An 11,007-nucleotide genomic window follows, 5' to 3' on the forward strand; every position below is an offset into this window, starting at 1 on the left:
AACTTTTTCATACTTTTATTAGAAAGTTATATATTAAGTTTACAACTAAGGTTTATAAATATATTCATATCTATAATATATACATACATACATACATAAAATCACGCCTCTTTCCCGGAGGGGTAGGCAGAGACTACCTCTTTCCACTTGCCACGATCTCTGCATACTTATAATATATATATTATTCATTATCTTCATTTCAAAAGAACTTGGTTTTACATTCTATGGTAAGGGAGATGGGCTCAGGCGAAGCTTATGAATCTACTAGCGCGCCTTTTTTAAAAAACCGATGCATTGTTAACCAAGTCCTTTATTGGATACATTTTCCTGTGAGACATTTAAAAAAACACATAAAAATATTAAATTAGTTTATTTCGTAATAATTTCAACATTATTATAAAGAGGCTCAAAATTAGTGTAAAATAATGATTATTATGATAAAATTTTCGATACAAATATACAATAGGAACAGTTGAAACTCCATCAGTCTTCCCCTTTACACAGCCCAATCTTTGGAATTTGAAAAACAGGATACAAAATATAATAATTTCATTCCGTAATCTCATTGCACGATACCAATAAATGATTACTTACTTGCTAAATGCTCATACAAGACTGCAATTAGCAGTTTTTTTTTAATAATTAAAAACAACATTATGAGATTCAAACGTAAAGACGGTCAATAAAAAATATTCCAATTCGGCACATCGAAGTTACAAGTATTGTCGCCTGCATGGCGTATTTTTTATACAACGTAAATAATTTCCTTGAAAGTGAAAGTACTTAAATAAATATTTTGATAAATTTTCTAGAACGGAGGTGTTTACTTTGAATCTAAGTTGTTTATAAATTGTGCCATGCAGACTGCTAAGATGTTAAGAATATACAATCGATCAATATATATATAATCTACTTACACAAGTTCGTCTAATTTTTAATTAGATTACAAAAATATAAAAACGAACATTAACAAATTGCAGTGCATGACAACGCTATATACTAATTATATTTTAGCCCCGCCTAATTATATTCGAAGGTACATTAAAAATAAAACAAATGTCTTTCTGGCGTAGTTGGACTAGTTTCATCTGTCACCATCAAAACTGGACTTTTATTCTATAAAATTTTTCGTATGCTATGAATCATTATTTTAACAGTCACACATTCATAAGGACGATAAAAAAGATTCTAAAACATAGTTTCGCACTTTAAGGCTAAATGCCTTGTTTAAGGCATAATAAAGCTGCCATTTCTTTTTCTTATAGTCATAGAAGAGTCTAGAAGAATTTATTTTGTAGTGAATGTTAAAGTAATAATATAAAATAGTTATAACATTAGGTTCCATTAGAGTATATAATAGCTTCAAAATAAAGATTTAATATGCTGTGACTGTACATACAGACATTGTTACAAATTTGTATAAAAATGGTAGAAAAATATATAAAAAATAAATTTGTATGAAAAGTTCCTTACATAAAAGATTTTACAACTCGTACAAAATCTATGCTTACAAAAAATATTCAAACTGAGCAGTCTTATCCATTATTGTTTGACGCTTAGATTACAGTACCTAGTTCACTAGAACAAACACGCTATTCTTTTAAAATTACACAACATATGACTGCAATTTATACAATAGTTTGCAATTCTAGTTTCAGTTTCATAGAAAAGCCATATTCATTAGTCATGAGATAACAATCGCAATATAATTAGTACTTTATTTGCGTAAAATTACATAAATTTTGTCATATTTATAAAACTTGCACGCACTGGGCGACAAATTAAGGTGCATTTTCAAATAAGACGAGTAGTAATATTGCTGTAAGTAGGTTTGATTTACCAAAAATGTTGCTTTATTGTGTGACTCATACTGCGTTTTGTTTATTTAAAACAGTTCCGCTTATATGTGACCGCACCTTACACAATTACAACTTCACTCCAATGAATGGCCTCAGTAGTCGCGTTGATAGTGTGCTACTCACTGAACAGTACAAGATTATGGGTTTAACCCATACAGACCGTGTACGCAGTCCTTATCAAAATTATTTGATTCATATGACACCATTTCGTTCGGCTACTTTAACGATAAAAAAAACTGCTCAATCAGCAAACAAATGTTTAGACCGGCGCCATGTTATAAGTAGGTACAGATAATTAATTTGTATTGTAGATCATGCAAAGATGACAAAGACTACAGAGCCGTATTTAGGATATTACTAAAGCATAGTTAGTGTTTAATTAGAAAAATTAACCCTTATGCAAAAGGCTCTGTAGTCTTTGTCATCTTTGCATGATCTACAATACAAATTAATTATCTGTACCTACTTTTATTACAGAATACATAGTATAGAAAGCGGCTTTAGGGCGGCATACCAAATTCTGAAAATACTACCTATTCACAAGTTCTGATTTATTTTATTATTTGATAAAAAATAGAATCCATAGGCACTTTCTTATTATTTCTATCGTTGGTACGACTGCACTTGATTTCTGTAAAATATAAAATAGGACTTTAAAATATTCTCTTCTTATTGGTGAATTTTCAAAATGCTTATCGGGCAACAACTTTACAATTCCAGTTTTTTACTTTAAGTTTATACTCAAAGGATTAGCTAGGACAATTTGGTGGTAGAAATTACAGCAAATCATTCACACAAAATAATGTATTTCATTACTTGTACATTTTATAAGTTTAAGCGTGTTCATGATTTACTATTTTCTTAAATACATATGAAATTTACTAGACACCACATACATATACTAATAAGTAATTAATTGAAATTTTTAAGATAGGTAACGTTCTTTATATATCAAAAAAGAGACTTCTTATGTCCCTTTTCAAGTTTAGTGATCATTTCTGGTTTCTTTTTTTATATTGTAGGTAACTGAGTATTGGTCAAAGACAACTTCACTAAAGGAGAATTTAAAATCTTTTAGTAAATAATAATTTAATTACCTTTCCTTTTTAGGACATGTCCGCTTTCGTCGTTACGGGCGCGTTGGCATCTCGCCTCTCAACGTGACTCCCTAGGGAGAGAAACCAAAAGTTAATTTATTGGTCACTTTACACTTGATCAAATGAAAGCGGATTTAAAAAGGCAACAATTGAATCATACAAAAATTATTTTTGTTTGTGTAGGTATGTAAAAACGGAAATGGTGATTGATATGTTTCAATGTTAAGTTCAAGCCGAAATTTTAATGCACAATTTTTTGCATAGGTACTTACATACATATACATACAATTTTTTTCCATATTAGAGAAAATTGCCCTATTAATTTTCAAGCTAAGGCAGAATACACACAAATATCATATTTTGCCATATTATCTTGAGGTACAAATTTTGTCAATAATTATTTTAAAAGCAAACGTAATTGAATTGTTGCCATTTTGAAATCCCTTTTAAACCAATTTAATGATATAATAAAAAGTGAATTATGACAAAATGCGTGCGTGAGTAGCGACAGCAGATGCAAACGGGCCAGTAGCAATAAATTTTCAAGAAAGTGAATTGTAGATTTTCATGTCATGCATGCATTAAAGATGATTAATGTTCTTACAGTAATTATGATTACTAAAATGTAAAGCATGCAATAAGGTTTTTTTTTAAATTTAGGGCTTTGGCGAAAAGTTTATCTGTTAGATGCCAGTACCTAGGCATCGTTAAATGGTAAAAAGAATTGCAGGAAACTATTGATCAAAAGTTATTATTTTTTTTTCAATTATCTTTCCTTTCCATTTTTAAATTCTCCCTAGTTCGGATTATCTATTCTGCTTATATAAATAATCGCACTTACGGAGCTTTTCAGTTTGAATGTTCTAAAGTATTTATCTGTCTAATCACAGCATATTAACTAGTGCATTCTCAGCTACGTAAAATTATTACAAACATTCATGCGTCACACATATTCCGTAAAAAATATCGCAGTATTTACAGTCTAGCCAACTGTAAATACTGCGATATTTACTTTCAAAGTATCAAACAGACATACATAATCAGCTAAATTATAATGATAAATAATAAGAGATAAATAATATGATAACAAGCATTTGAAATGAATCCTTGAAGTTATGAGTGAAATGATTTATCATACAGCGGTATGCGAGTACCTCTTTTTTTGTTGTGGGCACTCACCGCTCTGCCGTTGGCTGTAAATCAATAAATTTACTTGAACATTTGTCTGATCTGTATTGGTGGTTAGAAAATTAAGGACAAATACACACATCAAGGTAGATTCAGAACTACAAAACAAATCAATTTTACAGCGCAAAATAATACGATCGAATTGAGAACCTGCTCCTTTACGCGCGGTTTAAAAAGTAGCCGTCATCATGACTTCCGTGAATTCCGGGATACACCACTGACCATCAGGCCAAGTTATTCAAGGTGATTTGTCCTTAACAATCCAACACATCACTAACAAAAGTCTATTTCTTCACAAACTTATTGAAAGCATCCATAATTTTCCTACCGATTTTCTGCTCGCTCTTCGGAGACGCTCGCGTTTTGTTCGGCGACCGTTTCTCACTCTCGAGCAGCATTTGAGACTCAATTTTGGGCGAGCCGAATTCGTGTCCTTTCGCATCTTGGTGCGATTGTTTTTCTAATGTTATATCGTCGGCGTCGCATGGTTTTTCTGTAGTAGCAATACCTTTGGGGCTTTCTTTTTGCGGCGAGTTGTTTATCGGTGTTCCGTTATCGGATTTGACCGGGGACGGGTCGGTTTTGATGGGGGAGGCCTCGTCTTGCGTGTCGCCCGTATCGTTGAGAAAGGCAGCGTCTCGGTACGAGTCAGGCGATTCTGAACGGTCGCTTCGTACGGTGTTCGCGTTTGTGAGCTGGAAATTATATAACTTTATTAGGACCTTCTTATAGGCGACGGGCTAGCAACCTGTTACTATATGTTAATCTCAATTCTATCACTAAGCAAAACGGCTGAATGTAGCGTATCAGTCTTTTCAAGACTGTCAGCTCTGTCTACCAGCATCGGATATAGTCTTGATCATATGTATGTATATATAAGGACTTTTATTTTACTAATGACCCGCCCCGGCTTCGCACGGGGAGCATTTATACATATAAACCTTCCTCTTGAATCACTATATTTATTTTAAAAAACCTGCAACAAAAACCGTTGCGCAGTTTTAAAAATCTAAGCATACATACAGACTAAGGGACAGACGCGGGCAGTGAATTTATACTATGTAGTGATTACATGATTAGGAGGGCCAAACCGTAGGTTAAATATTATCACAAATCGTACGGAAACAGTCCTTTTTCCGTATTAAAAGGTATCCTATGTCCTTGTTATATAGTAGTTAATACTTCTTCCTTCTGTCGCTAAACCGGGTTGCATCCTCACCTTACTAAAGAGGAGCCCAGGGTGCGCCATTTCACCATTATATCAAAAATATATAGCCTGAATATCAATTCCATCATTGAGCTACTAAGCTGAACGAAGCCTTCAGTCTTTCCGAGACTGCTGGCCCGTATAGTCAGAAATGTGATATATGTATGTATGCATACAGTGTAACTGGAGTCCTCGTCGGAGTCAGCGCCGAGGTCCACCATCATCTTCTCTATGACCCGCTCCATGCTGGTCTCGCCGGTGCCAGAAGTGGAAGGCTCGCGGGTTCGCTTGCTTCTTTTTACAACCTGGAATTACATTTGTCTCTTATAATAAAGAAGAAGAACTTAAAGATACTTATTTCGATCATTTGTTTTCTGTAAATTACTAGCGTTGTCGAATGCTGTAACATAAAATGTAATTTGCACTCTCTCTTTGATTTTTAAGTGCACCTCTGACGGAACTCAACGATACTATATATTATAATACACATCCAAAACATAGGCCAAATTAAAAAAAAAAGAGTTCGTTTCTCATCATGCCCTGGCGGGAATTCGAACTCGGAACCTACAGAAAACGCACTACCGCTGCGCTCAATGCTGCGTCATACAAATATGGTAAATAAATATTAATTCATTCATCAGACACAGATCATAAGATTTATGAGAATCGTTGAGTTAGTACCTATTATTTCGTCATAAAATCAAAAACCTCACACTTGTATAAACCCTCACTTACGAGCAACTCTTCATTGTTGGTGCTCGTATTATTATTGCCGTACTGCGATTGGCGTCCCCTAAAGCACATGGTGACCTCGAACAGGGACTGAATCCGGGACATCCAGCCCTGCGGCGGTTGCGCGCTCGACGTGCGCGCGCGCATGATGCGGTTCCCCTGGTACTTGAGCGTGCGCAGGTAGCGGCGCTTGCCTTGGATGTACATCACCTAAAAATATAGAATAATAGTGTCTGCAATCTGTTGACTGTAAAGAAATAAAATTGCATGGAAAAAATAATTTTCTTATAACGTCGCTTATGCCGCGACAGTGATAATTGTGAAATACCGCTCGTACATTGATAAAAATCAGATAGTTGCCAGTTGGTAGAAATCAATAGCAACTCACACAAATCAACACTTTTTATGAATTCCTTCCCAGATTATAGAAAAGCAGACCATGTACTCCGAAGATAAACGGTGTAAGAAACACGCTACGACAAGAGAGAGGAATAATGGAAAAAATTAGGAATTCGTAAAAACTGATATTGACACACAAACGGAATGATCTCTGGACAATCCAATCCTCTACCTAAAAACATTTAAAATTGCTTACCACGTCTGCAGATCTCAGTGGAGGTTTGCCCCTCACGAGGTTGATGAGCGATATGGACTCCCTGGTGACGCGGAGTACTACCAGCAGTGTCAGGAAGAAGACCCAGGGCAGGGGCCGGATCAGCTCCGGTTGGGGGTGCTCGTCTTGATCCACTGGAATAAAAAATGGGTTATTTGTAAAAAAAATTCTTCAGGGTTGCAGATAATCCATACTAAAGATTTATATTTTTATATATAAATCTTTAGTATGGATTATCTGCAACCATGAAGAATTTTTCATGTTAGAATAGAATTTTTCCAGTAGACCCATGGGAGCGTTAAGTCCAAATGGGAGCATAAAAATGTTAAAGCCAAAGAGAGTATTAATAAAATAGATTCTTACATGGAGGTGGGACAGCCCATCTCGCACACTTCTCCACGACCCAAAGAGCGCGGTCTAGCTGCCTCAGGATCGTCTGCCCTATCCTGTAGCTGGCCACCTGCTCAGCCGCATTCTGGAACAACTCTTTGGCGAATTGCACCAGCTCCATACCTTGATATAAAGAAGAAAAATCTGATTATACACATTTCTCGTCGCTTTTAGAGAGAGAAGACTGTAGCGATAGACTAAAGACTATGCTAATTCAGTATTCAAAAAGCAGTATCTGTGTATAATACAGGTACCATAAATACTAGCAAATATAAAAAAGTATTATAATTTATAATGTTTTGTAAAGTCAGTTTATATATGTAGAGGAAGGCGGTAGAAAGAATATGAGTCACTCTAAGCCTGTCATTATACGATTGATACAGTTGATGTAACAGTCATTGAGAAGATTACTCGACCAAATGATATTGTACACCTACTGTAAACACGACTTAAAAAATTACGAATGAATGAGATAAAGTAATGACAAATAAAATTAACTGTGCTAATCCCAAAGTTTCCGTGCGATATCACTTATTTATAACTATACAAATTAAAATGACACTACAACAAAAATGATTTTCCATCTTGACCTGGCCGGGCATCGAACCGAGACCTTGAGATGAAATAAAAAAAAATATGAAGCGGATTAGCGTTATCGGCGTAGGCATAAACGATATAATAGGCATATGTTTGAATGACAAAAAAAAATCCAAACGTATGACCAACGTGTCTTGGTGTAGTTACGATACTGTAGTTTTATTCCTAAGTCAATAAAAAAAGACCCTGGAAGAGTTACACGTTCGTTAGTCTTCTCTAGATCGATATGGAGTTGTAATGAAATTTAATGGCCGTTTTTAGGTTCTGACCCGAAATGACAACAGATCATGATGCATTATTCAGAAGTGGGAAGGTCAATTAATAAGTGAATCAAATTCTGACATCAGAATCGTTATCAAGGAAATGTGAACATATTAGTTAGTTACCAAACAATAGCTACTCGCAGTAATCGGTAATCATTTTTAAATACATTTGAAGACACAATCTTATTACCTTTTTAGCAAACAAGAAGCAAACATATTAATTCGTGTTGAGCATTCATGGGAAATTTAGGTATTAACAAAAGTTGGATTCCGGGTCCCCAAACTCTAGCGTCAGAGGGTTCAACCGGGAATACGCAAAGATGAGGCATAAAACATATAAATGTGATTAAGGTATTTTTATATTAACCAAGATATTGCTAGGCTACTAAATTAAATGATAAAATAATATAAAAAACATAATACCTGAATTTACTATAAAATTAACAATAACGACAGTTCACCGCCCAGGATGTCTAAAAGCGACTAAATTATGCAATTAAACTAAATAAACAACATTATTTATCGAATTAACTGCCAATTAAAGACATGGTTGACAGACGGGTTAAAGGGTAACCAAGCATAGACGACCCAATTACCTGAAATATATCCGTTAGTTAGAATCCACTCGAGGGAGACACTCCCTTTCACTTTGAAGATGGAACTTCACTTAAAAATGCACTTGTCAGGGTTTTGTAATCTGGTGCCGTGCGAGCGGTTGCAGGACCGATCATAAATACATCATTTTGACTCCTATATACCTTATAGATAATAAACATCGCCAGAGGTCGGAGGCCAGTGCAATCATAGGCAGATACCGTGGCCACTGAGACACAAATACCCAATGTATCTGTAATGCTCAATAAATGCATTGATGGAGCCGAATTTCTTCATTGCTATGTAGGTTTGAAGAAAATTCTAAACTGTTTTTAAAGGTGAAACAGACCTAACAGTTTTATCTCCAGTGCCTTTACTTGCAATGTTACTTAGCAAGCAATATTATTAAATTACACAGATTAAGTTAGCTATTAAGTAAGTTTGAGACTTGTTTCGAGATACTAACTCAACAATACTATATTTTATAATAAATACTTAAATAGATAAACATCCAAGGCCCAGGCCAATCAGAAAAAGTTCTTTTCTCATCATGCACTAGCCGGGATCAGAACCCGGGACCTCCAGTGTTGCAGGCAAGCATACTACCGCTGTGCCACAGAGGCCATCACATTATTTGAAGCAAGAATATAGCTCTTTGAATAAATCCAATTCGCACCTGTAAATGTGGCCAGCACATAGGCCAATCTAAGCTAGGCAGTGGCACTGTAATTAATACAGTTTTGTAGATTTCAGACAGGAGTATCATCCTGTCTGAAATCTGTCTTACATAATGCTTGTGGCTTGAGCAAAAGGTGAAGACATATTCACAAGTATATGGATTATGATGGTGAAGCCAGACAAGTTATCATCAGACATAAAACTTAAAATTTAAAACTATATTGATTCATCTTGTGACAGGCAATAAAATGTTACATAAAAACTTTTAATCTGTAAAAATAAAATTAAACTAATGTGAGTAGTTAGATAGTGATAAGCCAGTTGTAAACACACAACTTGAGAAAAATCTCAACTCCTCATTATCTTTAATTAGGTAGCAAGTGAAAGATAATAATTCAAGTTTGATAGGCAACATTGAGTTATGTGTATACTTTTTGTTAACTATATCTTCAAAAATTTCATAATTTTGTAGGTGAAGAGATTATTATGAAGGAAATAAAAAAAATTAATTTTAAAATTTATCATATATTATGAATCACAAGCAATAAGGATTTTCATAAGATATACATATGTAGAAAGGGGAATATATCTACATGAGGGATATGTCATGTATAACAGGCCTTAACTCATTTACAGCGAACATTTTTTTTTTCTATATAAACCAATGCTTAACTATGTTTCAAAAGTTAAATTAGAAATAACTTATTTTGTAGGTAAAACCATTTCCATTTGTTTTTGTAAGAATTGATAAAAAACTTATAGTTTAAACAAAACATTGATGAATCTTATGAAAAATGCTTTTATTTTGATATAGATTTTCTTTACTTGAATGCACATTTATGTTAACAATTACAATTGACCATTTTTTTACATTGTTACCCACAATCATGGGAATAATAATTGTAAAATAAAAACATTTTTGATTGACTCATATTTAGCTAGATTGCAATGTTAAGGTAGCTCCTTGTATGGCACAAATAAAACTATTACCATCAGAAAACTAGACCTTACCCGCATACTAAGTAGGTTAGGAATAGATTAAAAATTGTAATTGACTGATGATAAATGATGCTAGGGTTCAATATCAGAAAACTTACTTTTTGGTAGCTTAATCCGCTTGTTTTGTGTTCTTATAAAGTTAATGTTGTCTGTTTTTATCAGGTTAAATTAATAATGATATACCTATGAAATGTTAACTAATGGGATTCTAGTTAAATTAGGATACGCATTATGAGGGTAGATATTAATTAAAGTAAGAATGCATATCACATACTAAAGCAAAAAAAAAATCTAGCAATTTACAAAAAGATAAGGTTTCATTAATTTTATGCTAAATAAAACTGAATCGATATTTTATATGACCTATGTACTAATTAAATTTAAACTTTTTTAAATGAAAAGTAAGAGGTAGGTACTAAATTGAGGGTATCAGATACGTGAATGAATAGTAACCTTTATTTTATCTACCCATAATATTTAAAAATTAATTATGCGTACCTTTTTATTTATTTACCGGCTTTTCTCTTCTAGTAATTACACCGAAAAGCAAACAAATAAGACTTTCCTCGCCTTTTCTCTGAAAGAAATCAACAAGTTGTCAAATAATTAGAATGACAAAACAAAACAATGATCGAAATTGAAATCATAATAATGACAGTGACAGTAAAAAACCTGATTAAAAATCAACTTTGAGATAGAAAATTAAAAATGTATGCGTATAAATTGTCCTCCTCTTGTATTTAAAAATTCGTGTGTGAAATATATTTCTACATATATATATATATATAGG

At 33.7% G+C, this 11,007-nt stretch overlaps 1 protein-coding gene across 4 annotated transcripts; it reads right to left on the minus strand.

Moving 5' to 3' along the window:
- Positions 1 to 354: 354 nt before the first annotated feature.
- Positions 355 to 10,921, minus strand: LOC106132775 (uncharacterized). Of its 4 annotated transcripts, XM_013332301.2 has the most exons (10): positions 10,890 to 10,921; positions 10,716 to 10,794; positions 7,060 to 7,209; positions 6,679 to 6,830; positions 6,087 to 6,293; positions 5,528 to 5,656; positions 4,473 to 4,839; positions 4,111 to 4,149; positions 2,957 to 3,027; positions 355 to 2,490 (listed from the first exon to the last, which is right to left on the minus strand). In XM_013332301.2, the coding sequence occupies exons 3-9, from the start codon at positions 7,205 to 7,207 to the stop codon at positions 2,966 to 2,968; spliced, it is 1,104 nt and encodes a 367-aa protein (XP_013187755.2). In that variant the 5' UTR covers positions 7,208 to 7,209; positions 10,716 to 10,794; positions 10,890 to 10,921; the 3' UTR covers positions 355 to 2,490; positions 2,957 to 2,965. The 4 variants fall into 4 exon arrangements, with proteins under 4 accessions (XP_013187755.2, XP_013187758.2, XP_013187756.2 ...); XM_013332304.2 differs by lacking the exon at positions 10,890 to 10,921 and having other exon boundaries at positions 4,653 to 4,839; positions 10,716 to 10,865; XM_013332302.2 differs by lacking the exons at positions 10,716 to 10,794; positions 10,890 to 10,921 and adding an exon at positions 8,543 to 9,041.
- Positions 10,922 to 11,007: the final 86 nt, after the last annotated feature.

Source organism: Amyelois transitella, chromosome 19 (genome assembly GCF_032362555.1).
Source record: "Amyelois transitella isolate CPQ chromosome 19, ilAmyTran1.1, whole genome shotgun sequence".
Classification (NCBI taxonomy): Eukaryota; Metazoa; Arthropoda; class Insecta; order Lepidoptera; family Pyralidae; genus Amyelois; species Amyelois transitella.

Coding starts and splice junctions, on each gene's coding strand:
- LOC106132775 (XM_013332301.2), bottom strand. CDS start 7,207: ATGGAGCTGGTGCAATTCGCCAAAGAGTTGTTCCAGAATGCGGCTGAG. Junction 6,831..7,059: donor ATGGGCTGTCCCACCTCCAT/GTAAGAATCTAT, acceptor TTTTTATTCCAG/TGGATCAAGACGAGCACCCC. Junction 6,294..6,678: donor CACTGAGATCTGCAGACGTG/GTAAGCAATTTT, acceptor CTATATTTTTAG/GTGATGTACATCCAAGGCAA.